The 25,947-nt window shown below is 37.5% G+C and overlaps 1 protein-coding gene across 1 annotated transcript in view; it reads left to right on the forward strand.

The window, feature by feature from the left end:
• Nucleotides 1-25,947, forward strand: part of NBAS (NBAS subunit of NRZ tethering complex) — a 328,999-nt gene that overhangs the window by 178,310 nt on the left and 124,742 nt on the right. Inside the window, exons 34-38 of the mRNA XM_058551762.1 lie at nucleotides 1,227-1,384; nucleotides 2,122-2,211; nucleotides 19,672-19,839; nucleotides 22,976-23,089; nucleotides 23,428-23,551. Coding sequence (XP_058407745.1) covers nucleotides 1,227-1,384; nucleotides 2,122-2,211; nucleotides 19,672-19,839; nucleotides 22,976-23,089; nucleotides 23,428-23,551 — 654 coding nt within the window. The remainder of the gene's footprint in view (nucleotides 1-1,226; nucleotides 1,385-2,121; nucleotides 2,212-19,671; nucleotides 19,840-22,975; nucleotides 23,090-23,427; nucleotides 23,552-25,947) is intronic.

The raw sequence follows: 25,947 nt of genomic DNA on the forward strand, positions 1-25,947 counted from the left end.
TTTCATGTGCCTATTGGCCATCTGTATATCTTCTTTGGAGAAGTGTCTGTTCATTTCCTCTGCCCATTTTTTGATCGGGTTGTTTGCTTTTTTGTTGTTCAGTTGTGTGAGTTCTTTATATATTATGGAGATCAACCCCTAGTCAGATGTATGTTTTGCAGATATTCTCTCCCAGCTGGTAGGTTGTCTGTTCATCTTGATTCTGGTTTCGTTTGTCTTGTAGAAGCTCTTTAATCTGATAAAGTCCCACTTGTTTATTTTTTCTTTAGTTTCCCTAGTCTGGGTAGGCATGTCATCTGAAAAGATTCCTTTATGACCAATGTCAAATACTGTGTTGCCTATATTTTCTTCTATGAGTTTTATAGTTTCAGGTCTCACCTTCAGGTCTGTGATCCATTTTGAGTTAGTTTTTGTGAATGGTGATAGCAGATGGTCCACTTTCATTCTTTTGCATGTGGCTGTCCAGTTTTCCCAACACCATTTATTGAAGAGACTTTCCTTTCTCCATTGTATGTTCTTAGCTCCTTTGTCGAAAATTAGCTTTCCGTATATGTGTGGTTTTATTTCTGGGCTTTCAGTTCTATTCCATTTATCTGTGTGTCTGTTTTTGTACCAGTACCATGCTGTTTTGATTACTATTGCTTTGCAGTACGTTTTGAAGTCAGGGATTGTGATGCCTCCTGCTTTGTTCTTTTTTCTTAGGATTGCTTTATCTATTCGGGGTCTTTTGTTGCCCCATGTAAATTTTAGTATTCTTTTTTCTATTTCTGTGAAGACTGTCATTGGGATTCTGATTGGGATTGCATTGAATCTGTAGATTGCTTTAGGTAATATAGACATTTTAACTATGTTTATTCTTCCAATCCACGTGCATGGGATATCTTTCCATTTCTTTATGTCATCATCGAAGATATCCAGCTTTTTACTGAACATCAAAGCTCAGTAGGTTATTTGTAGTCATTGTCAGGTAATCTAAAATTTAACCGAGTTTATCAGAAAAACTTGTCTGGAGTAGTGCTGAACTTTCTGGGTAATAAACCCACCTAATCTTCCTTTTCTTCTTTAGATCCTTATGTGTTTCTGCTTATATAATAATATGCATCACAAATGACTGATTCTGCTTTGGTAACAGGAGATCTAAGCAGAAAGCCACTGCATTTCTCATGTTAGATGGAAAATTTTTGTCCTTGTGAAACTCAGTTTGTTTTTTCTTGCCATTTTTGCAGGTTATTCTAAAAGTTGGGATGTTTGTAGCCAGTTAGGACAATCAGAAGATTACCAGGACTTGGCCACTCGGCAAGAGCTCATGGCTTTTGCTTTGACACATTGCCCTCCTAGCAGCATCGAACTTCTTTTGGCAGCCAGCAGCTCTCTGCAGACAGAAGTAAGTGCTCCCAATAAAGTAAATCCTGAATTGTATGAACTATATTTTGTTGGGTGTGTGGGTCTGAGATTTGTGGTCATTTTTTAAAATAATATGAGAATTTTAATTTATGCAATAAAAAAAGCTTGTTGCTCATGTGAAAAGGAATTTGAAGATACTAGGATATGAAATAGTGTTGTTGGCTTTATTACAATAAGGAGGAAAGAGTACAAAGCAGGTGTCATAAAAATAGAAAGTAATATTAGGAAATAAATTATTGAATGTAATGGGGAAAGTCAGTGTTGTCAAGAATAAAACGTACGAGAAATGGTCAGTTGAAACCATGTAAGTTAACACTATTGGTGGCACCATCCCCTTAGAGGTCTTTTGGAAATGGCAGGGGAGTGGGCTCTGGTTAGGAAGGTGCTAAATTTCATAAAATTCACAGGATAGATCTGCTCTTGTTGTGAAACACTGTTAAATATGTGAAGAGATTCTGAAATTTGCGTTTTCATCTCATAGTCATTCGTTACGTTGTAGATCAGGTTTTTCACAGTTGAATTCCGCTTCAGAGACTGCTGCAGCTTTGTGAAGCTGTTCATGAAGTCCTGAAGCAAGCTTCTTACCAAAAACTATTCGTTATGAAGTAGTGATTTTTTTACTCAAAAGAGTATTTTTTAAATTTCAAGCCTACATTGTGAAGAGAGGCTAATTTAAAAACACAATTCCTTTATAATATATCATGTTCTTTTTTTCAGATTCTTTATCGAAGAGTAAATTTCCAAATCCATCCAGAAGGAGGGGAGAATATCAGTGTTTCGCCGTTGATTAGTAAAGCACTACAAGAGGTAAATTAGGAGTCGGGGGAGGGAAGAGTTTGAAAGGTGGTCATGAGTGGAATGAAATGGAGTCGCCTAACCTTATGTATGGGAGATGTGGTGTGTGTGTGTGTGTGTGTGTGTGTGTATAGAGACTTTCTTCTAAACTTTGTGTGTGTGAAATATAACATTCATATAGAAAAGACACAAAACACTCATGAAACCACCACGCAGATAAAGAAACAGTACATGATTGGCCTTCCACAAGTTCCCCCACACCCTCTCCTGATTTAATTTCTAACTCTTCTCTCTCCTTCCAGAGATCGTGACTAATCTTGATAACCAGATCCTTGTGTTTTTTGTTCTTGTTTTAAACAATTTTAAAACCTATCACACCCTTTCCAATATGATAGTTTAATTTTACCTGTTTTTGTACTTTATAGAAATAGTTACACTCAATATTATGTTTGTGAGATTCATCCATGCTATTATATATGTTATAGTTTGTTCATTGTTACTGCTGTATAGAAATTAATTGCTATATGCATATAGTACCATTTATCCATTCTATTGTTGATTGACATTGGTGTTTTTTCAGTTTTGGCTACTAAAAATAATGCTGCGTTATCATTTTGCATGTGTCTCTAGTGCACACGTGCAAACTTTTCTCTCTGGTGTCCACCCACCTAGCCCTGGAAGTATATGTTATCAGATATGTGTATGTTCAACCTCAGTTGATAATCCCAAATGTTTTTCTGAAATGGGTTTACTGATTGCACTCTCAACAGCGGTGTTTGGGAGTGCCATTTACTCCAGCCCAGCACCTTGGCATTGATAGTGTGGGAGATCAAAACTGGCCACCCTGAAATATATCTCTTTACCTTGATTCTTTTCTCTGACAGACATTTGACCTCCCCCAAACATCCTAAAGAATTTAACATAGAAGGCCTGTTTCAGGAAGGAGCCACTACCATATGATGGCTGTAATATAATGTAAAATAGATGTTACAATAGGAAAGGCACCACCAAGCCCATCTTATCAAAAATTCTGTCTCTCCCCAGCCACATTCTCTAGGTGGCTCTGTAAAGGGTTGTCAGACAAACATTTACATTTATAAGGGAAATCTCCATTTGTAAGGGTGTCTCCCTCTCTGTACTGGGAAGAGGGGAGATGACCTCATCTCTAGAAACTTATCAGTGTGGAAGGTGAGGCCTTAAATCTTCATAATAACCTTACTCTTGTTTACTGTGCTTTTCTGGTAATCTCCCATATCTGACTCCCTCCACCCCATACATCCTCCTTTGTCTTTAGCTGAAGATAGTATTTAAGATGAGAACCTCCACCATTTTGTTGAGAAGCTCAGTTTCCCTGGTTTCTCCCGTGTATACATGTTATTAAACTTGGTATTATTTTCTCCTGCTAACCTGTCTTTTAATTATTTGGCCAGCCATAAGAACCTTAAGGGAAAGGGCGGAGGGGGATTCTCCCTCTTCCTCAACAATAGTTTTCTAAATTTTACCTATTCTCTTAAGTGATTAGTGATATCTAATTGTGATTTTGATTTGCATTTTTCTGATTACTGATGAGAAGAAATTGTCTCAGGAGAGATCCTCTTTTGTGAAGTACCTGTTCAATTCTCTTGCCCATTTTAGATTTTTATTCTTTTCCCTTTGCTCATTGAGATTCTTATGAATATAATTTGTCTGAACCATTTAATTCTGTGTTTCAGGATAATTCTTCCTGGGAGGGAAAGGAGGAAGTGTATGCCCACTGACACCTCTCCTCTGTTAGTCAGTGTGTGCTCCGTGGAATTTAACTTTTCATGACTATTTCCAGCAACATAGAATTGGCATTTTTTTTAGGTCAAAGAAAGTAGCTGTTTTTGATATTCTAACTAGATAAATTAGGAAATGATAATCCTCTTTATAGACTGGTTTCCACAGGATTCATTTAAATAGTAAGCTTCACTTTCAAAGTGTAAAATGTCATTCATTTCTTTAGTAATTTTTTTGGAAGAAATCTTTGTGATAAGTGATGTCAACACAAATAATCCATAACCAATCTATAAATCAAAATTGGGATGAGTTTATTATGAGCCAGATTTGAGGACTGTATAGCCTGGGAGAGAGTCTTTTCACAAAGGAATGGAGCACTCCAAAGAAGAGGGAGTATACAGAGTGGTTATATAACATCAAAGAGCATGTATCACATATGATTGGAATGTCCCTTCTACAGTAGTCATGAGATTGCTTTGCTGGCACAGCATTTCACACAGCAGTTGATGAACACAGCAAGTAGCAGGTCTGTGGTCTCGAGCTGGGTGGTCACAGCAGGTCAGCAGTCAATCTCTAGCCTAGGGAGAGATGCTTATCCTTAAGGAAATGCCGATGTGGGGGAAGTTACATCCTTATCTTAAAGGGCATTGTTCTTGTCTTTGGGACATAGTAAATGCTTAAAGCAGGTATGCAATGCATGTTCAAGGGCCGTGTCAGGCCCTTTTGGAAAAACAAGGTCAGGCCGAATTAGTTTTACACCAAATGTCTTCCTTATATACTCCAATATATCCTATTGCTTGTCATGTATTTATCAGTGAGCTACACCTAATCTTTTTTTTTTTTTTTTAAATTGGCTGTATCCATCCTACCAAAATCATTGTAGTTGTGTTCTCTGTGGTTACTTTTGGAACTCTGAAACAAGGCTTCAGTTGTGGAATCTATTGATGAAGTTAGGGCAAAGATATTTAGCTTTTGCCCATAGTGGAATATGTGCAAGTACCCTGTTTCCCTAACTCTTTCTTTTATGTTAAAATTTAATTTGACAAACATATATTGAATACACCTATGTAACCTCACTTCAGTGCTGTGTGATCTGAGGGTCTCAGAGAAGTTTGTAATGTGACTTTTGGCCCTTAAAGAGTTTTCTGCTATTCCTCCTGCAGTGGTGACTCTAGCACTGACCAATAGAATTTTCTAGTGAAGGAAATGTTCTCTATTTCCACTGTCCAGTATGGTAGCCAGTAGTCACATGTAGCTGTTGAGTACTTGAAATATGGATAGTGCAACTAAGGAATCAAATTTTAAATTTTATTTAATTTTAATTAAGTAAAAAATTTAATAGCCACATGAGGTTACTGGTTACCAGATTGGACATCACAGTTCTAGAAGGTCAGATACTCAGTGGAGGATTGTGTTCTGCCATCAACACTGCAGACGGTGGACTGCTTTTTGTTGCATTCCCTCTGGATGGAAGCCATTGCATTTTCTAGGGGCCTGCAGAGATGTGGATACATTTTGTCCTTTGGCATGTTTTGACTTGTAGTTGTACTGATTGTAGTTGTACAGATTGTACAGCACAGATTGTACTGACTTGTAGTTGTACTGAAAACTCTTTGGTTTTCCCTCACTGGGTGTGAGAGCACATTAAATTCTATGGTGTTTTCTCTGTGGGATTCAGAGTTCTTATATTGGTCAACAGTTACTAAAGGTTCTGTGTAGTATTAGGAAGAGTTGGAAAATTTTGCTATCTTTCAAGGTCCAGTTGAAGATCAGCTTTTCAGGAGATCTTCTTTATTCCAACTTTTGTATGTTTTGAGCCTCTGATCCTTCCCCACTTGTCCAGCCACATCTCCCAGTCACACTGAACTTACCACCATTCTCTGAGTAGAGAATTCACACCTTTGGTTTTATTTAGTTAGAATTTTCTCTCTGCCTGTACTGCCCTTCTTGTCTTGTGCTCTGATAATCTTTCTTATCCCTTGGTCCTATCTAAAGTATCATTTTCTTTGTCAAGTTTTCCTTGAGTCCTCATTGCTCCCTCTCCTCTATCCTCCAAGCAGTCTCTCATCATTGTGTCAGCGCTTGTATGGTATGGTTTGGTATTGTATGGTAACTGGAAGCGTGTCATTTATTTTTGTATTCTCTCTGTAGAGTGCTTGTCACATAGTGAATGCCTAGTAAATGTTTGATAAAGCTCAGTTGGAAACTCCCACTGCATAAAAATTAAAAATGAGTTTGAAAGTAGATTTTAGCCTAAAAATATAAGGAATTTCCATTTAACTCATATGCTTGTGCAATGGTGGCTATTGAGGTCCTGTTATATTTTGGCGAACGTAAGGGGTGTATCATTTCTTTGTTCAGTATAAAATTACGAAGTGTTTCTGCTGAGTTCAGCTCCATAAGCTTATTCTGAATCCCAATCCTTCTTCATAAAATCCATGAAAAGCCTTTTGTGACTTTTGGGTTTCCTATTTTCTGCTCCTATAAGGAATTAGAAAGTGTCGGCCTGGCTCCTTGGTGGCTTCTTTGGAGTAGGACGTGCTGTGTTACCACAGTGGGCACGTGTTGCTCCATTAGAGTCTCTTTAGTAAACGGAGACCACCGGCAGTCCTTTACATGTTCCACTTAGCAAGGAAAAGGAATTCTTCCAAAGTGATTGTCTTTTTTTCCTCCCTTTTTTTTTTAGCTCCGTAAGAGCTTTCCTGTCTTCCTTTGGCCTCTTTCAGCAAGTTGTAATAGATCTAGATTTCATGAAGTGCTAATCCACACCCTCGACGAGCACATTATGGCTTTGATTCATGAAGCACATTTCAGAATATTATAGCTACTATTATTAGATTAGAATGTAGTGCTTAGCTATGAGATGCTGTGTGTTACACATTAAAAGTAGATATAATAACCGCTTTAAATTATAACTCATAAATGAGAGCTGACTGTGTAATCTGCTTAATGCTTAAGACTTTCATTACTCAGTTGTGAAAATAATGATTTTTATTTATATATCCACGCAAAGTACAGATGTAATTGCTGTGCTGTAGCATTTGCATTACTACACGTGGAGCCTACAAGTTGGAAGATATTGGCTGTTGTCCCTGTGAACAAGATACTTGTTTATAAATAGAACAGAATGCATAATTTGTGAATAACTACCGAAATTACAGTTTTCCAATTTCTTATTAATGTTAGTTATTATGGTTTTTAGATGTAACAGTATTTCACCACTTAGAGTATATTAACAATTTGTTTAGCTAGTATTAGTTATATCACTTAGCCAATGGTGTTTTCCCCAGATAAATCTAATTAGAGTGGAAATGGATTATATACAAGGTTCCCATTAAAAAATCATTTTCACTGTGGGAAATCTTGTTATAAACATTTTAAGGGGCTACAGATTTATGCAACTGGACTAATTAATGTTTAGAACTGGGGCATGGGCTAAACATAGAGCTGTTTTGAATTTATAAAAGGATAGCTTAGAAATATTGAAAGAAAAGTGAGCAAAATGGCAATTGTATTTCCGTATCATGGGCAACCCTTTCTTTTTCCATTCACCAGTTGATGGACATTTGGGTTGTTTCCATTTTTTAGCTATCATGAATAATGTTGCTATGAACATTGATGTACAAGTCTTTGTCTGGAAATACATTTTGATTTCTCGTATGGGTACCTAGGAGTGGAACTGCTGCATTGTATGGTGTATGTGGTTTTAACGTTTGAAGAAACTGCCAAATTATTTTCCAAAGTGGCTGCACCGTTTTACTTTCCCACCAGGAAGTTTTAAGGCTCCAGTTTCTTCACATCATCGCTAATGCTTGTTGTTGACTGGCTTTTTGATGAAAGCCATTCTTCTGGATGTGTGTGGTATCTCATTACTGTTTTGGTATGCGTTTTCCAAATAACTAATGGTAATAAGCATCTTTTCATGTGCTTATTGGTCATTTCTATACTTTCTTTGGTGAAACGGCTATAAACATTTTGCTCATTTTTTAACTGTGTCATTTGTCTTTGAGCTGTAAGAGGTTTTTTTTTTTACCTCTGGATACAAGTCCTTTGTCAGATGTCTGATTTGAAAATATTTTTCTCTCAGTGTGTGACTTGACTTTTTACTTTCTTAATGGTGGCTTTTGAAGTGCAAAAGTTTTTAGTGTTGCTAAAGTCCAGTTTCCTGATATTTTCTTTTATTGCTTGTGCTTTTGGTGTTGTAAAGATATCTGTGCCTTACTCAAGGTTGTGAAGATTTACTCCTATGCTTTTTTCTAAGAGTTTTATAGTTTTAGCTTTTATATTTATTGATAAATAAGTAATAAGAAGCAGCTACTTTTTTATGAGATAAGTATAGGCTTGAGTAATATCCTTATTGAAAAAGAAGAGTTTAGAGCTTTACCTCATACCGAAGTAAACTCAGTAGGATCATATTTGTTCGGTTTTCTTTTATGTGATAGCTTGTTCCTTTTTAAAGCATTATAAACCTCATATTTAGTATGCACAAAGACACAACTTAACATTTTGAAGTTTTAAAAGAAGTAATGTCATCTGAAGTGGATTTTGTGTGTGTGTGTGTGAGAAATATTGGCCCTGAGCTGACATCTGTTCCAGTCTTCCTCTATTTTGTATGTGGGAAGCTGCCACAGCATGGCTTGATGAGTGGTGTAGATCTACAGCTGAGATCCAAACCTGCGAACCCTGGGCTGCTGAAGTGGAGCACACCAAACTTAACCACTGTGCCACTGAGCTGGCCCCCTGAAGTGGATTTTTGTTAAAATTATTGCTTTAGTAACTGTCTTTTTTTCTCATGTGTTTTGGAATTTTCATTTGCAAGATCATTTTGAGCCATTTCATTTGGTTTAATTTTTATTTCCCCAGACCCTGTCTAAGGATTCCATAGTTGTGTGGTTTACCTCTGTCTAATCCCTTGATGCTTCAATCCAGAACCACGTCCTATAGTACCTTTTCACATGGGACTCCTTTCCATTTGTAATGTTGAGGATATGAGAAATACAGACATGGAACCCATGAAGGATTTGGCCCAATTCCTCTGGGCCCTGTCTTTGTTCTCTGCCTCCCTAGGCCTACAGCTTTATAAAAATACATAGCCCCAGGCAGTAAGCCTGGCCAAAGTTTCCTTCCTACAGGGGATCCTTTTGGTTCACAGTTCTGTGGAAAGGAGCATCTGGCAGCCATTGCCAGCGTCTGAATTTTGAGCCCCAAAATGTTGAACTCTATTGAACTTGAGTTTCTTTGACTCTTTTTTCTGTTATTCTCAGTATTTTAGAGCACAGTAGCATTTTGAAACATGAGTTCATTGCTTCATCTTGACTGGAATTTATAATGTTTTCTTTAATTACAAAAATAGTACAGACTTTTATTTTAACAAGCCATTTAAGGGCAGATAGGAGTTCAGATAATCAGCTTTATCTGGCATATTTTATTTCTTGAAAGTAAAAAAAAAATGGATGTGAAACATGATAAAATATTAATGTTTGTTAACTTTTGATAAAAGATACACAGATGTTTGTGGTAACTTTGGTCTTTCTGCCTTTTTAAGATATAAAAATAATTTAATCAATCATACATTAATATATAAGTTCTGTTTCTTCTCTCTCAGTTCTTTCTCTCCACTCATTCCATGAATCTCACTGCTCAGAGGTAAACATTTTTAAGTTTATATATATCCTTCCACATTTTTTCAGAGTGTAGAAACATTTTCTGTACAGCTCTCCTTTGTTTCCTGGAGGATTATTATTTTGTTTTTTAAACAAAATAGATTCATACTGTATATATTATTTTGAAGCTTGCTTTGTTCATGTAATGTTCTATGTCATAGACAGCTACCCTTGTCATTACATATAGACCATTTATATAGTGGTGGGATAGTGGTCATTGGAGGCATGTACCATGATTTATTTATATTTTCCTTTGTTTTTAGACATTTAGATTGTGTCCAGTTTTCCTCTATTTTAGATTGAACTGCACTGAGCATTTTATGTACACATCTTTGCATACTTATGCTAGTATTGCTCTGGGATAACATGGTAGAAATGGGCTCCTGAGATAGATAATTTCCTGTTTCCTTGTGGTTTATTCTCCAAAACTTTGTGTAAGTGCCGATTAAAAAATCAGATATGGAGGGGCCGGCCCAGTGGCGTAGCAGTAAAGTTCACGTGCTCTGCTTTGGCAGCCCAGAGTTCACGGGTTCAGATCCCGGGTGTGGACTGATGCACCACTTGTCAAGCCATGCTGTGGCAGCATCCCATATAAAGTGGAGGAAGATGGTCACAGATGTTAGCCCAGGGCCAATCTTCCTCAGCAAAAAGAGGAGGATTGGCATCAGATGTTACCTCAGGGCTAATCTTCCTCTCACACATACACACACACACACACACACAAAATTGTACATGGAAAAAGAAAATAGAAATATACTTCATATATTTCTATTTTACATAACTATAGATTTCTCAATCTGGGTCCAAGAATGCTAGGAGATCCAAGAAGGGCTTAGTCCCTAAAGTCCCTGAAATAGTGTGCCATGTTTGATGCCTGTGTGTGTCTGTTTATGACTTTGTGTGTTCATGTGTGTATACATGCATGTGCTTTCAGTTTTCTGGGAAAAGACTAATAGCTTTCATCAGAAATGTGTAGAGGTCCATGACTCACAAAGGTGAGAGCATCTAAATTGTAGCCTGGCCTGTTAATAAGCAGATGAATTGAAGCAGAGTCAGACTTTATTTCTTTTTTCTTTTTCTGCTGAGGAAGATTCGCCCTGAGCTAACATCTGTGCCAGTCTTCCTCTATTTTGTATGTGGGTCACCACCACAGCATGGCCACCGACAAGTGGTGTAGGTCTGTGCCCGGGAACCGAACCTGGGCCACCAAAGTGGAGCGCGCCAAACTTAACCACAAGGCCACTGGGGCTGGCCCCCAGAGTCAGACTATAGAATGCTTTATTCCCTGGGGTATTTTTCTACTCTTCTTGTGACAGATACTTCTAAACATGGCATCACTGGTAATAAAGATTGCATTCTTAATATTTTGAGTTCAGGATGAAATTTATCTGTAAGACGTATTTAAGTGTTAGGTGCAGGAAGTACTTTGGATTATTTAAAGATTTGTTGAAGGAGAAGGGGTAGGGGTTGAGTTCAGTTTGAGCTCTGTAATCCTTACCTAGTTTATGTGTACCACCAGCTCAGTTTGTAGTAGGCAAACAGGTTTCTCAGAAATTAAGCTTTATATTACCAGACACTATAGAAAGCAACTCCTAAATAGATTATTCATTACAGTAATTCATCAACAAGAATCCTTTCTGTAAGCCAAGCTTGACATGTGGAACTATCTGTGTTCTTGTGGCCCTGTTTGGTAATGGTGTCTCTTGTAGGATTTGAAAAATATTATTAGTGCTTAGTAAGTTAACCTTTGAGCTATGTAACACACTTGACATTAATGAGATTTCATGTTAAATTTTATTCTGGGAGTTGTTGATTTGGTTTGGGGGATTAATCTATTTCTGCTGTTATGCACTCTAAATTAATTAACAGTGTGCATCTATGAATATAAAAAGTGCTAGTAGTAATCATTTCAGGAGTAAATTTTGCCTAACCTCTTTTTTCTTTCCCCATTACATGGAGTTGAAGTAATGACTCTGGTTACACTGTAATCTTGGTAGACTGCCCCCAAATTAAATGCTGGTTCTGTGGTCCAAATGAGCCTTTATTTTACTTTCTCTTTTGTAATTCTCATTAGGGGGTTGTCTTACAGAAAATCCTTTTATCATGTATATTTCTGAGCTTGTGAATTTCATTTATCTTCTGAAACAAACTTTTAAGTTTCATATGTTTTAAATTTCCTGTGTTGAATTAGCCCATCCATATGAACAGAAATAAAGGCTCTTATTTCACTTTATGAAATGAAATAATTGTTTTATAGCCTGCATTTTTTGGTATCTTTCAGTTGGTTTGATTTTCCTCTGACTGAAGTTGCATTCTGTTAAAGTGCCGTATTTCTTACCATGTTTATATTTTTAGTTCTATACTTGGATTAGTTGATGACATTCAAATCATTCAATACGCCCTCTCAATTAAGAAGCTTCTAAAGATGAAGAGGAATGGAAAATGTGACATGAAATCTTATTTGAATAACATTTAACTACTGTAGGCAGAACATATTAGTTTTTAGAAAATGTATCTTCAAAATGTAAATAGTGCAGTAAAACCAGACTTCTTACACATATCTATAGATTGGGGATTTTCCCATACTCTGAGGATATGCTAATAAATAAATATAGTCCTTGCCCTTGAAAAGCTACTGTCTAGTTGGGAAGACAAAGAGACAAACAAAAAAAAAATCATAATATCAATATATTCTGGTAAGTGCATTAAAAGTATGCATATTATGCTTTGAGTGCATAGAAGAGGGGTAGTTTACTGTCTTAACAGGATTTTACCTAAAACAAAAATATTACGTGTCAAGGAAAATATGGAACATCCTTATGACCTTGGAATAGGCAAAGACTTCTTAAATATAGTACAAAAGATACTAATCATAAAGTGAAAAAACTGATATATTGGACTAATTTAAAATTCAGAACTTCTGTTAATCAAAAGACACAATTAAGACAATGAAAACATAATCTGCAGAGTAATAGAAAATATTCACAATCTGTATATCTAATGAGGAATGTGTATCCAGAATGTATAAAGAACTCCTACAAATGAGTAAAGAAGACAGACAACTGACAGAAGAATGGGCAAAAGACTTGAACAGATACTTCACAGAACTCAAATACTCAAATGGCCAACAAATACACAAAAAGGTGTTCAACTTCATTAGTCACTGCAGAGATGCAAGTTAAAATGAGAAAGAGATACCATGACATACTCACTAGTACTGCTAAAAGGAAAAAGAAATGTAATACCATGTATTGGCATGGTTGTGGAGCAATTAGAACTCTTGTAATTGCTGCTTAAAGTATAAATTGGTATAACCATTTTAGAAAATGTTTGGCACTATTTACTAGGTCTGGGCATATGCATATTCTATGTCTTAGTAATTCCACTACTAGGTATATATCCAGAAATGCGTATGTTCACCAAAAGATAATTACTAGCATGTTCAGAGCAGTGCTATTGGTATTAACTCCAAATTAAAGAGTACCCTAATGCTCATCAATAGAAGAAAAGGATACTAAGTTCTGATATATTCACACAATGTAGTACTTTTACATTAGCAGTGTAATAGCATTACACTAACAATGAGAAGACAGTAACTACTTGGAAGAATATGAATGAATTTATGTTGAAAGAAAAAAATCAGACACAAAAGAGAACATAATTCCATTTATATGAAATATAAAAATAGGCAAAATTAATTTTTGCTTTTAGAAGTCAGGATAGTATTTATCTTGGCAGTGGTGGTGGCTGGAAGTGAGCACAAGACAGGTATCTTGGATTCTGGTGGTGATATGTTTCTTAGTCTTACTGCTGGTTACCGGGGTATGTTAAAATGTATCAAACTGTACACTTATATGTACACATTTTTTAATATATTTTATACGTCAATAAAAATCTTTATAAAGAAAGATCCCTAAGCCTGGATTAAAGACAAGAGGGGAGAATATATGCGGGCAGTATTGTCTTTGCATCATGGAACTGTGAAGAGATACTATCCTTTTTTTCCCTACCCTTTTGAATTTTTCAAACCGTCTTTAGTGAGATTGTGGTAGTTTTATAATGCAGAAGAATAAATAAATAAATACAAACATAAATATGTGTGTTTGTGTATATGTGTGTATGTGTATGTATGTATGTAATATTGCTGGTGTGTCAAAACCCTGCAAAGAACAAGTGGCCCGCACATTTTATTAGCCAGACCTGGTCAAGAAGAGAGGAGACACCCCCAGGCCAGTTGCCTGTGGGCTGCATATTCAACATACTTGATCTGCAGTTTGCTTTTGTGTCAAATAGTATTCTGATACCTACTCTGCAGTGTTATTGTAAAGCTTATAAATGACCATAGGAAGCACCTAGCTCAGTACCTGACAGTGGGCATTTAGTAAATGGTAGCCATTGTGATTCTTATGTATTGTAAACAAGGATCCTAGATGTTAATGTTGGTAAATGACGTGTCTAGATCTTTCTTACTTCTCTCTGTGAACCTGGTCCTCTGTTCATTCTTCCTCAGCAACTTGCATTGCTCATTTTTATCTCCACTGCATCTAACTGTGCTTAACAGAACATTACAGTTGTCTGTGTTCCTGACTTTCCTTCTTTTTTTTTCCCCGCTCAGCTCTTCACTAAGACCCAGTTGGTGACCAAGCACTTTCTTTGATGTTTGGGTTCACAATCCTTGAATTTCTCTGCTTATCTGATTTATCTCAGGCCCTTTTCACCTGTAGAAGAATTAGAAATAAAAACAGTTAATATATGCCTTCAGGTGGAAAAATACTTTATGTTAACCTCATGTATTCCCCGCATGACTGTCTTAATTCAATCCCTCATTATTTCGCTGGATTCCTGCACCTGGAATACTGTTTCTAAAACACAGATCTGGTTATGTGACTCCCTTTGTTTAAAGCCTTACGGTGGCATCCCTTCCATCAGAGTGATAGTGGTGGTGCTTTGGCGTGGTCTGTAGGTCTCTTGCTCCAATTCCCTCTGCCTGCCTTCCATCCTTGTATCCTGCCCTTCGTCTTTGTGTACTCTCTTCACACCTTCATTGAATCACTTAAGGTTCCTCCAGTTTGCCATGTTGTTTCATGCCTCTTATTTTTACGTAAGTCTGCCTGAAATTGTCTTCACCATTTCTTCTTGAGAAGCCCAAAATTCTTTCCTGCTGAAATACTACCTTCTTTGTGAAACCTTCTGTGATTGTGCCTCCAGGCAGAGGAGGCACTACCTCTCTTCATGTTCCTGTAGTACTTTATATGTACCTCTATTTTGGACATTCAATTATTCTGCAATGATTTGTTTGTATTTCTTCCTCCCCCCCCTAGGTTTTGAGCTCCTTGAGGGCAGACACTGTGTCTTTTCTTGTTTTTGTCACCTCATTGCCTAGTATAGTGCATGACATCAAATAAGAATAACTCAGTGAGTATTTGCTGAGTAGATGAATGAATTCTAATTGGTTTCTATTTCTATCCAGTTGTGACTTTCTAAGTCAAAAATACAACCAATAAATTAAGTTGCTTGCTATATATTTTACATATATACGTACATGTATACATGCATGTCTGTATCTTTCTCTCTGAATACACATATACATATATATTCCTGCACATTCCGTCTGAGATTTATTTCAGGCAAAGAACTATTTTTGGCAGCAGTATTCAGAGAGGGACACGTAGTATTAATTCCACTCAGTGCAGAGTTATTGGGGGACAAACTTTAGAGGCAGAATGAAGCAGAGTGTATGTGATCTCCAAAGCTTTCAGTAGCCCAGAGAGGTGTGCTCAGGCCGAACACAATGACAAGCTGTCCAGTGGAAAGAGGCCCTCCCCCTGTAATGCAGGACGGGAGTTGGAGTTACCACTGTGTAACATCAGAAGCTCCTTGGCTGGGTTGTGGCCTTATTAGAAAAGAGGGGCCTCTGGAGTGCAGGAGTTGGAATCAGCTTCTTTTCTTCTGTTGAGTCAGACATGATGAGCCAGCTGTCTGTGTTACCAAAGTAGAGAAAAAGTGAGCCTCCGCTGCCTCAAATAGTAAAGAAATTAAGGAAAGAAAAGAATTCTGGTAATGCTATCATTAAAACAACTGTTTTTGTTTTTTTGTGTTCCCTTCCGGTTTTTATGCCCGGTATATACTTTGTAATGTCCTGGAATGCAGCAAGCATTCGAGACTTGGTAGCTATCATTATTATTTCTCTTGAAGGGAGAATTATGTTTTTTTCTGTGTAGGTCTTTCTACCTTGTCTTTTCAGAAGTGTTGGGTAGTGAGCTTCCGTCTTTCATTCTGTCTCCCTACGGCTCTACCCCAGCACACACAGAGGAAAGTTATACACAGCATAACTTTCCTGATTGCTGAAATTGAGACGAAGAACTGAGAATGTAAGGCTTAGCACCCCTAGCTTGCCTGTTGGTTATGCCTACCAATAGAAAGGGTGCATTCTGCTCTAGCCTTGTTCCTTGATGTTAAGCACATGTGGGCTATTTTATTTATTTATTTATTTTGGTACTAAGTCTTTAAAATCCAGTGTATTTTACATTTACAGCATATCTCAGTTTGGGATAGCCACATTTCAAGTGTGCAATTGCCCCACATAACCAATGGCTACTCTGTTGGATAGCACAGGTTCGAGGCCATTCTGGAAGTTTGTTCTACTCAGTTTCCCGCTACTGGGCTGATATGGTGATTTTGGTTAGATGTGTCTGCTCTGTAGATTCATCTTCTCCTTGGAAAAGTTACTCTAAGATATAGACCAGCAGAAAGATTTTAGCCTAACTATGACTGTAGATTTAAACCATGTTCTCCACTCCAGAATAAAGATGATAATGCTAATTTTTCTGATTCCTGCTTACATTTTTAAATTTTTTTGGTGAGAAAGATTCACCCTGAGCTAGCATATGTGCCAGTCGTCCTCCACTTTGTGTGTGGGATGCCTCCACAGCATGACTGATAAGTGGAGTACGTCCGCACCCGGGATCTGAACCTGCGAACCCTGGGCCCCAGAAGTAGAGAGTGCGGAAGTTTAACCACTTGACCATGGGGCTGGCCCCACTGCTTACGTTTTTAATTGTTTTTTAAAAATCAATCAAGGTTCAGTTGTAGGTAACAGAAAACATTCTAGCTATTATAAGGAGGGGATTTTTTATGGAGAATTGGGGTCTTATGAAATCACTGAAAGGCCTGGAGGGGAAGGCTTTAGGTGTATTTCTAAGAGTAACTACTAGAACAATTTCACAGAACTTGCCTGCTAAGGGAGCCGCAGTCTGCCGTAGCCGCTGGGACATTAGCAGGCCACTCCTTGTCGGTTGGCTCCAGTGCTACACTGACTCTGCCAAGATACAGGCCAGCAAATGGTAGTCCACCCCTGTCCTTTAACCGTGAAACTAGGGTCTCAGCGCTGGGACTTGTGTTAGCACTACTGCAGAAAAGCAACTAGGACTATAAAAAGAAGAGTGAAAAAAAGTTGAGTATACTGCCTGCCAGTGGAAAATCACCGAAGTATGGTCTGTAGTATAGTTCCACCTCCCAAATTTCATGCAGCCGGTGCACCTATTTGAGGAAAACTAGGTCGTGTGTGGAAAGCTTAGCTTTTCAATTTCTAGGAACCGTAAGACAGTCTGTAAGGGGATCAGAATGGAGTTTAGTGAACCAAGCTGCAGTGTCTGCCACAATCTGAAACCCAGGAGAGGTGGTGTTTTTTACTGGCACCTAAACCCCAAACAATTATTTTTAGCATGGTTACCCTTATAAATATACAAGCAATTTAACGTGACTTTTTAAAATTAACATATCATCTATTTTTTCTATGTTGTTTTTGTAATTAAGTTATAATATATAATATTGCATTGAGTTGATGGTTTATACTTTTCTCAGTGTCCAGAAAGCCCATAGGAAACACAATTTTTTTAATGGAGATATATTTAATGTATTACGTTGTATAAGTTTGAGGTTTGCAGCACATTGATTTGATACATTTATATTGCAGTATGGTTGCCATTGTAGTGTTAGCTGACACCTCTTTTGTGTCACATAATTATTATTTCTTCTAATGTTGGGACATGAATTTTTTTTTTCATGTTAAAAGCATAGTTTAGAGAATTTCATGACAATCCTTAACCAACAGCGAACTGGGTAAATTGTAAGCATTGGTTAACATAGCTTAAATACATTTCCCTTTAGAAGTAAGAGTACAATTCGCAGTGATTTTCTAGAAATTATCAAACATCCTAACATGATGTATTCATTTTCTATTGCTGCTTTAACATATTACCACAAACTTAGCAGCTTAAAAGCAATGCAAATTGATTATTTTATAATCCCCTTAGGATAGAAATCTGGCAGGCTTGGGTGGGTCTCTGTTTAGAGTCTCACATGGCCAAAATCAAGGTGCTGACAGGGCTGTGTTCTTTTCTGGAGGCCCTAGAGGAGAATCTGTTTCCCTGCTCATTCATGCTGTTGACAGAGTTTAATTCCTTGTGGTTGTAGGACTGAAATCCCCAGTGCCTTGCTGGCTGTCACCTGAGGGCTGTTCTCAGCTTCTAGATGCTTCCCGCATTCTTTGGCTTGTGGTCACCTTCCTCCATCGTCAAAGCCAGCAGTGATGGGTTGAGTCCCCCCATGCTTCAGATGTCTCCTGCCTCTTCTGCCATGGCATCCTCTGACCCTCTCTCTCTGACCCTAACTGGGAAAGATTCTCTGCTTTAAAGGCGCAAGTGATTAGGTTAGTCTCACTCAGATAATTCAGGATAATCTCTTCATCTCAAGGTCTGTGTCCTTAATCATACCTGCAAAGTCCCTTTGCCGTGTAATGTAACATATTTTCAGGTGCCAGGGATTAGGATGTGGACATCTTTGGGGGGCCATAATTCTATCTAATGTATATGGCAACTATCAGGTTGGTCTAAAACAGTGCATTTATCTTAAGTATTTGTTATGTGATGATGTCCTGGTAATTACTAAGTGGTGATTTATCATTTTTTATTTCTTAAATAACATATTAATGAATGATGTGATGTAGACTGAAATAGCCAAACTAAGGTATCCTTCTGTTAGTGGCAAGAGAGCTATTGAAATGAAAAGATGAGGCCTTAATTTTTTTTTCATTTAACTGGGATACTTCAGAAAAAATAAGTAGAAGTAGGCAGACACTAAACCAAGAACTTTATTTTTGTAGAACAAATAATATTTTTCTTTGATCAAAAGCAGATATGGTCGCTGTCATTTCTATTTAAAAGAATGTTAATGTATTGGCATTTTTCCCCACGTGGAATCTCTCAGGCTAGTAAATGGAGAGTTAGAATTCAGCTGATTGCTTCAGGATTGGCAGGAAGTTTCATATTATAAACCTTTTAAACATTATTAATCATCCACTTGTTTAGATGAAAGAAAATGCCTTTCAACATTTAAAGGTGGATCGTCTGAATCCTCTACCTCTGTCTGGGTGACAGTAGCATTGTTCAAATGCATAATGTATTTCTTTTTTTTTATAATTTTATTTATTTATTTTTTCCCCCAAAGCCCCAGTAGATAGTTGTACGTCATAGTTGCACATCCTTCCAGTTGCTGTATGTGGGACGCGACCTCAGCATGGCCAGAGAAGCGGCGCGTCTGTGCGCGCCTGGGATCCGAACCCTGGGCCGCCAGCAGCAGAGCGCGCGCACTTAACCGCCAAGCCACGGGGCCGGCCCACATAATGTATTTCTTAATTAATCTCAATGAATACTTTAAAATGTCTTGTTGAAGAAACAAACATGAGTATCTCATTGGTAGGATATTTGATTGGTAAAAAATAAAGAACCCATTATTTGCCTTATAAATGTTTCTGAAAGGGATTATTTGACTAATGTACTGTGACGTTTTTTCCTTTACCAAATTTTCTTATGTAAATGATTCAAGGAGGTACAATATGCCAATAGTGCTTTGTTTCACATTTTTTTTGTTACTAGCAAAGATGGATTTCTCTATCTATCTTCACGTCGAATAATTTTAAGTAGTCACATTGTCACTCTCTGTTCTTATGAAATGCACATTTCTGCTCTTGCCGTTTTGTTTTTTAACATAGGATGAAGTAAGCGTTCCAGGCAGCAACTCAACTGACCTATTCCACTGGACCACAGCTACCACCATGAAAGTGCTTTCCAACACCACGACCACCACCAAGGCTGTGCTGCAGGCTGTCAGTGATGGGCAGTGGTGGAAGAAGTCTTTAACTTACCTTCGACCCCTTCAAGTGAGCAATGCATCTTTCTTTTTAAAGTCAATTCTGTGGTTTGTATCAACTCATTAGCACTGCTCTTTGATTGTTCTCACTGTTGTTACAGCTTTATCTTCTCTAGATAATTATAATAATCTCTTAAGAAATCTAGGCCTCCCATCAGATAAGGAATGAGTAATTTATTTTATAGAATGTAATATATTCCCATAGAATACTTGCAAAAGACTCAGATATAGATTTAGGCATGGTTTGGCTTATGTGTCAGAATTAAAGTTTAGTGAGATGAAAAGAAAAATGATTTTATCAATGCTTACTCTCCTTTGCTGTATTTCTACAGGCCAGCAGTCGAAGAAAAGTGCTAGGAGCCAGCTTGGGGGCTTAGTTCTTTCGGGCAGCTATAACAAAAATACCATAGATTGGGTGGTTTAAGCAACAGGCACTTATTTCTCTCAGTTCTGAAGGCTAGGAAGTCCAGGATTAAAGAGCTGGCAGATTTAGAGTCTGGTGAGGGTCTGCTTTCTGGTTTATAGACAGCCGTCTTCTCGCTGTGTCTTCACATGGCGGAATGGGCGAGGGAGCTCTCCAGAGTCTTTTATGAGGAAGCTAATTCCATTCTTGAAGGCTTCACCCCTGTGGGCTAATCACCTACCAAAGGCCGCACCTCTTAATACCATCACCCTGGGGCTGAGGATTTCAACATGTGAATTTTGATGGGGGTACAAACATTCAGTCTTTACTAGGGGTTCTGGGTAAAGAGAACAGTTTAACAGATTCTTTCGTCCATTCTGCAGGTAGAAGTCAGGACAAGCTGTGGAGCAATTGAGTTTGCTTTCTGTGACATTTTAACCCATTGTTCCCCTGCTGTCTCTGCAGTCTCACTCTGTCATCCTTTAGTCTCACACTGGAAAACTAAGAGGAAAGAGAAACGTGCTTGTATATAAGTTCACCCCAAACAGTCACTAAGTATTTCTCTCATTCATTCATTCATTCATTCATTCTGCAAATACTTATCAGGCATTTTCTATGTGTCAAATATTGTGCTAGTCATTGGAAATAGAATGGGGAAACACTTCAATCTAATTCCCTTCCCTTGTGGAATCTCTATTATAGTAGGGGAGACAAAGAAACCAACAGATAAAATATTTGTGTAATAATGTAGTGGCGGTGGTAATGAGTCCTATGAAGATAACTTAAGCAAGGCAAGAGAATCCTGAGTGATATTGAGGGAGTGAAGTTCTGATTTAGATAGGGAAGTTAGATTTCTCAAAAGAGGAATCACTGAGCAGAAACCTGACTGACCGCAGTAGAATAAGTGCAGAGCCCTTCTTGAGGGAATGTGCTTGACATCTTTGTAGAACACAGAGGAGGCTAATGTACTATGAGCAGAGTGAACAATGGGAAGAATGGCAGGAGATTAAATCAGAGAGGTGGTGAAGAGGCCAACCATGTTAAAGCCTTACATAGACTATGATAAGGACCGCAGATTTTACTCTGTGTAGGATGTAAAGCTGTTAGAGAGTTTAGACAGTGTAGTGTGTGATCCAGTTTTACTTTTTTGTTTTTTTTTGTGAGGAAGATCAGCCCTGAGCTAACATCTGATGCCTCCTCTTTTTGCTGAGGAGGATTGGCCCTGGGCTAACATCCATGCCCATCTTCCTCTACTCTGTATGGGACGCCGCCATAGCATGGCTTGACAAACAGTGTGTTGGTACGCGCCTGGGATCCAAACCTGTGAGCCCTGGGCCGCTGAAGTGGAGCGCACGCACTTAACTGCTACGCCACCGGGCTGGCCCCCAGTTTTACTTTTAATAAGATCATTTGACTGCTGTGTAGAGAGCTGGCAGTAGTGTAGCAAAAAACGGATCTCTAGTCCAGTAGTCCAGGTGAGAGATGGTGGTGGTTTGTGCTAGGGTAGCCATGAAGGAAGTGAGAAGTGGTTGGTCTGGGGTTGTATTTTGTGGACCTGCTGATGGTGTGGATGCGGGATATGCAGGAAAGAGGAGAACTAGGGATGATAGCCCAGACAGCTAGGTAAATGAAGATACCATTGACTGAGATGCTATGTGCTGGACTTCGGGCCAAGTCTGTACATCTCTTATCATTGCATGTATCACACTGGATTATGATTATGGTTACTTTTCTGTCTCACATGTTGGGCTTTTTGAGGGTATATGTCTTAGATAAAGTGTTTAACACGGTACCTAATATATAGTTTTCATTAAGGATCAGTGGTAACTTTTATCATCATTTGCAGCAGCATTTTCATTGTTTCCCTAGGCTGTGACTGGCCTAAAGTAAGTGCTCAATAAACTTTGGAGGCACGAGTGAATGTCTTTTACTTGGCCCTTCCAATAAGAAGCTTTACAATCTATCCGAGGAAAGCAAAACATAAAGATAATTAACCATACTAGGGATACTGAAGTATTGCTGATGAGAATTGCTGATGACAAGTCTTAAAGGCATTTATTTGTGTGGGTTATAATTGTGGAGGAGGTGGGGATAATGAAAGGGGTACAATTATATCTTGCCTCCATCTGGTAAGATTACAGCAGGTGTGGTCTGAGGTGGGCCTAGAAGGAGAGGTGGGATCTAACCCGGCAGTCAGCTGGACAGGACCCTCATAGTGGAAGAAAGGCGTAGAGGCCAGTAGGATGCATAAAGTAGATCAATTTGGTTGGGGTGGAGTTAGCCTTTAGTGTTAATTAACATTTAATAACTTTAAATGTTATTCTACTTAGTTTAGACTTGATACTGTTAACTGTATGGATTGTTCAGAGGTACTAAAGGTTTTTTGAGCAGGGGAGCAATATGTACAAAATGGTGTTTTAGGAAGGGTATTCTGACTGTAGTATAGAAAACTTGCCATGTGTGTAACAGTGATTGCATCAGCTTTTCTGCTGCATTGATGTCAAAGTGACCAGAAAAATCAAAAGGCACTGCAGGGTGAGGTTGAAGTGCTGCTCTTAGAATATAGTTATTATTCTTACATTCTTTGCTGGGTATCTGTGTCACTCTGACACTCTCTCATTAGATCACACAAATGCACGTTGATCAGTTTTTCCTGAAATCAGTTCTCTTCTTCCCTCCCTCCCTCCATCCTGTTTCAGCTCTTTTTCTTTTTATCCACTGTTCTTCACTTTGTTCTGTTTAGGGGCAAGAATTTGGTGGTGCTTATCGAATCGGAACCATAGCCAATGAAGGTCTAGAGAAACAAGGCTGTCATCCTTTTTATGAATCTGTCATCTCCAATCCCTTTGTCACAGAGGTAAGGACAGTGTGCCTAAGAACAGAGATTTAACTGTCATGTTGTTGTGGGCATTTTAGTATAAACAAAAACTAAAATTTTCCTGAAAATGTACTTCTTTGGCTTTGTTCTTACTCATGTTGTTTGTTGGTTTTATATGATTTGTTTCATATACGTTACAACATATTATGAGATTAAAATCTATTTAAAATTTCACATAAAATAATATGCTTTAGTAAGTGAGAAGTTATAATTCAAGTCACTAGAAGATATAAAATCCCATAATTGTGTTTTCTAAGAATGTCTTCATAGGAAAAAAAGATACCCAACCAAATGGTGTAACTGCTTCTTTTGTCTAGTCTGAAGTTACCTATGACACCTATCAGCTTGTCCCAGTAGAAAGCTTTGCAGAAGTACTTCTGAGAACTGGAAAACTGGCAGAGACTAAAACTGAAGGAGAAGAAGTATTTCCAACAACAGAAGGTATGAAAGAAGGTTCTAGTTCCTTGACAGTGTGTAACCTATTAGGAGAACAGTAAGTAAAACTATATGAATGAATGAAAGTTAGGAAAAACAATAATAGATTTTTCAGTAATTTTGAACAGCTTAACTTGAAGCCATCATTTATTTACTCATTTATTTAAAACATTTATTAAGTACCTTCTGTTCTCTAGGTACTTACTAACATTGAAGATTTAAAAGGATAAATGTGGTAAAATTTCTATCTTTACGTTACTAATTATGTAAAGTAATTCTTATAGTGAATGGTATAAGTACTCAATAAATATTTCTTTCTTTTTTGCTTTAATGTGTTAATTAAGAACTCTAAGTATTAATTTCATAGAATGCAGATGTATAGTTCATCTTAATTTTTTGCATGGTCACTTATCTTTCCATGTAGAATTTTTTTAAAAGAATTAAATGTATGCAAATTTACCAAAGACAGCTTTCCATTTGTACCTCTTTTTCTCTTTAGCTTCCTTACTTCTTTTCAAGGTTCCAGGGTAATTTCCTTAACTATTTTCTTTCAGTTCCCTCTCTCTCTGCTCTGCCATCCTTAGTAAATACCTCATGATTTAAAGGCTGCTGGAGCTCCAGCTATCTTGTCTATATTCCAGGCATCAGTAAGGAGGAAAGGAGGGGAAGGGGAGGGAAAAAAGTTTTCTTGGTAGTTCTGTCTACAACTTCCACTTACATATTACTGGCTACCTCCAACTGCCAGTAAATCTGGACAATGCTGTCTTTTATCTAAGCACATTGCTGTGTGGAATAAAGTTTTGGAAAATGTATATGGGGAATAGAACTGCTATTTTTCCAGAAACCTGATACTATAACGTATTTTTAGATAATCCTTTCTTTCAATTAATATTTATATGTATTTGGGAAGAGGAGAAGCAAATACCACTTCCCTATCCACTATGCAGGCCCCTTGAATACAGAGGTTTTTACTAAGTGTACATTTTTCTTCAATTCTGAGATGCATGTTTTTTTACATCTTATCATTTCTGAAATCAGGCTATATCTCACAGTTGATGAGTACATTTATGTTTCTTTTTTTTCTCTGAAAAGGTATTATTAAATTCTTGGTATGTCTTACAAAGTATGCTGAATATATATGAAAAGTGTAGTTGTATTGCTGTTGCCCCTTTTAATTATTCTTTATTACTTCTTGCTTTTATTTTCTTTTTAAAAAATCGTCTTTAATTATTTTTTTTAGTTCCATAGATGTTTATTTGTAGCCAGCATTTACTTTGTCTACTGTGAGACAGGCCCTGTATCAAATGCTATTAATACACCATCTTAAGTAATCTTCGTGACAAACCACCTGATATTTATCCTCAGTCCTACTTCACAGATAAAGAACCATGTCTCAGAGACATGAAATAATTTTTTCTGGGTTATATAGCCAACAATTGGTAGAACTTAGTTCAAATTCAGCTTTGTCTGATCATTGAAGTGGGTAGTACTCTTCACATTGTACCAGTCTCTGCAAACATTGAATCAAAAAAAGTAATAAGAACATTAAACAAATCAACAAAACATGGCAATGGTGTTATTTAGTTTAATATTTTGTTCAAAATTTGTCACTATGTTGAAGATATAATTTTTGCAAGATGGCGTTTGTGAATAGGAGAGAAAAATTATCATGAAGAATAAAAGCACCTCAAAATGGAATTATTATTTGTTCCCCTTTCATTTCACCACATATGACATTTCCTTACTCGTGGTAAAGGGTAAAATTCTGAAGGTGTAAAACAGAAGAATGAGAGGTGTCATCTGTTGCACCCATTTGTTTCTCAAACCTCCTTCTGAATACATTGTCTTTATTTACTTGTGGGTCAAATTATGATTGATTATTGGGATGGTTTGTACAGATAGACTCTAAGACCTTAAGAAAGTACTGGGTTAGATGTGGAAGTATCACCTGTTGATTGGCATAATAATGGACTGAAATAGTAACCAGGGAGTTTGAAAATATTGATTCATATAACATTTTTATTTATGATTTAGCTTGCAAGATACATATAGTGAATTTGAATACTTCTGATGCAGAAGGTATGCCTCACACAAAGGCAGAATCGTGGAATCACATGGTAAAGCTCAGAAAGATGGGTACCTCCTTGGAGTAGACCCTCTCAAACTGATTTCTCACTTTATTAAGGCTTCTACTGTTTTCCAGAGCTGTTTTTGGAGAAAGCATAAGGCCCTTGTGAGGCATAGATTTCTGGGTTAGTAGGCCTTCTCTTTTCATAGGGTCCTTAGAGTACTTGACCGTCTTTGCTGTGGTTGCTAACTAAACTATGAGGCATCAAAATGATCTTGAAACATGAGGCAAATAGAGAGGTTTTCTTGAGGAGCTGTGTGGAGTAGAGGAACCA

Source organism: Diceros bicornis, chromosome 12 (genome assembly GCF_020826845.1).
Source record: "Diceros bicornis minor isolate mBicDic1 chromosome 12, mDicBic1.mat.cur, whole genome shotgun sequence".
Taxonomy (NCBI): Eukaryota; Metazoa; Chordata; class Mammalia; order Perissodactyla; family Rhinocerotidae; genus Diceros; species Diceros bicornis.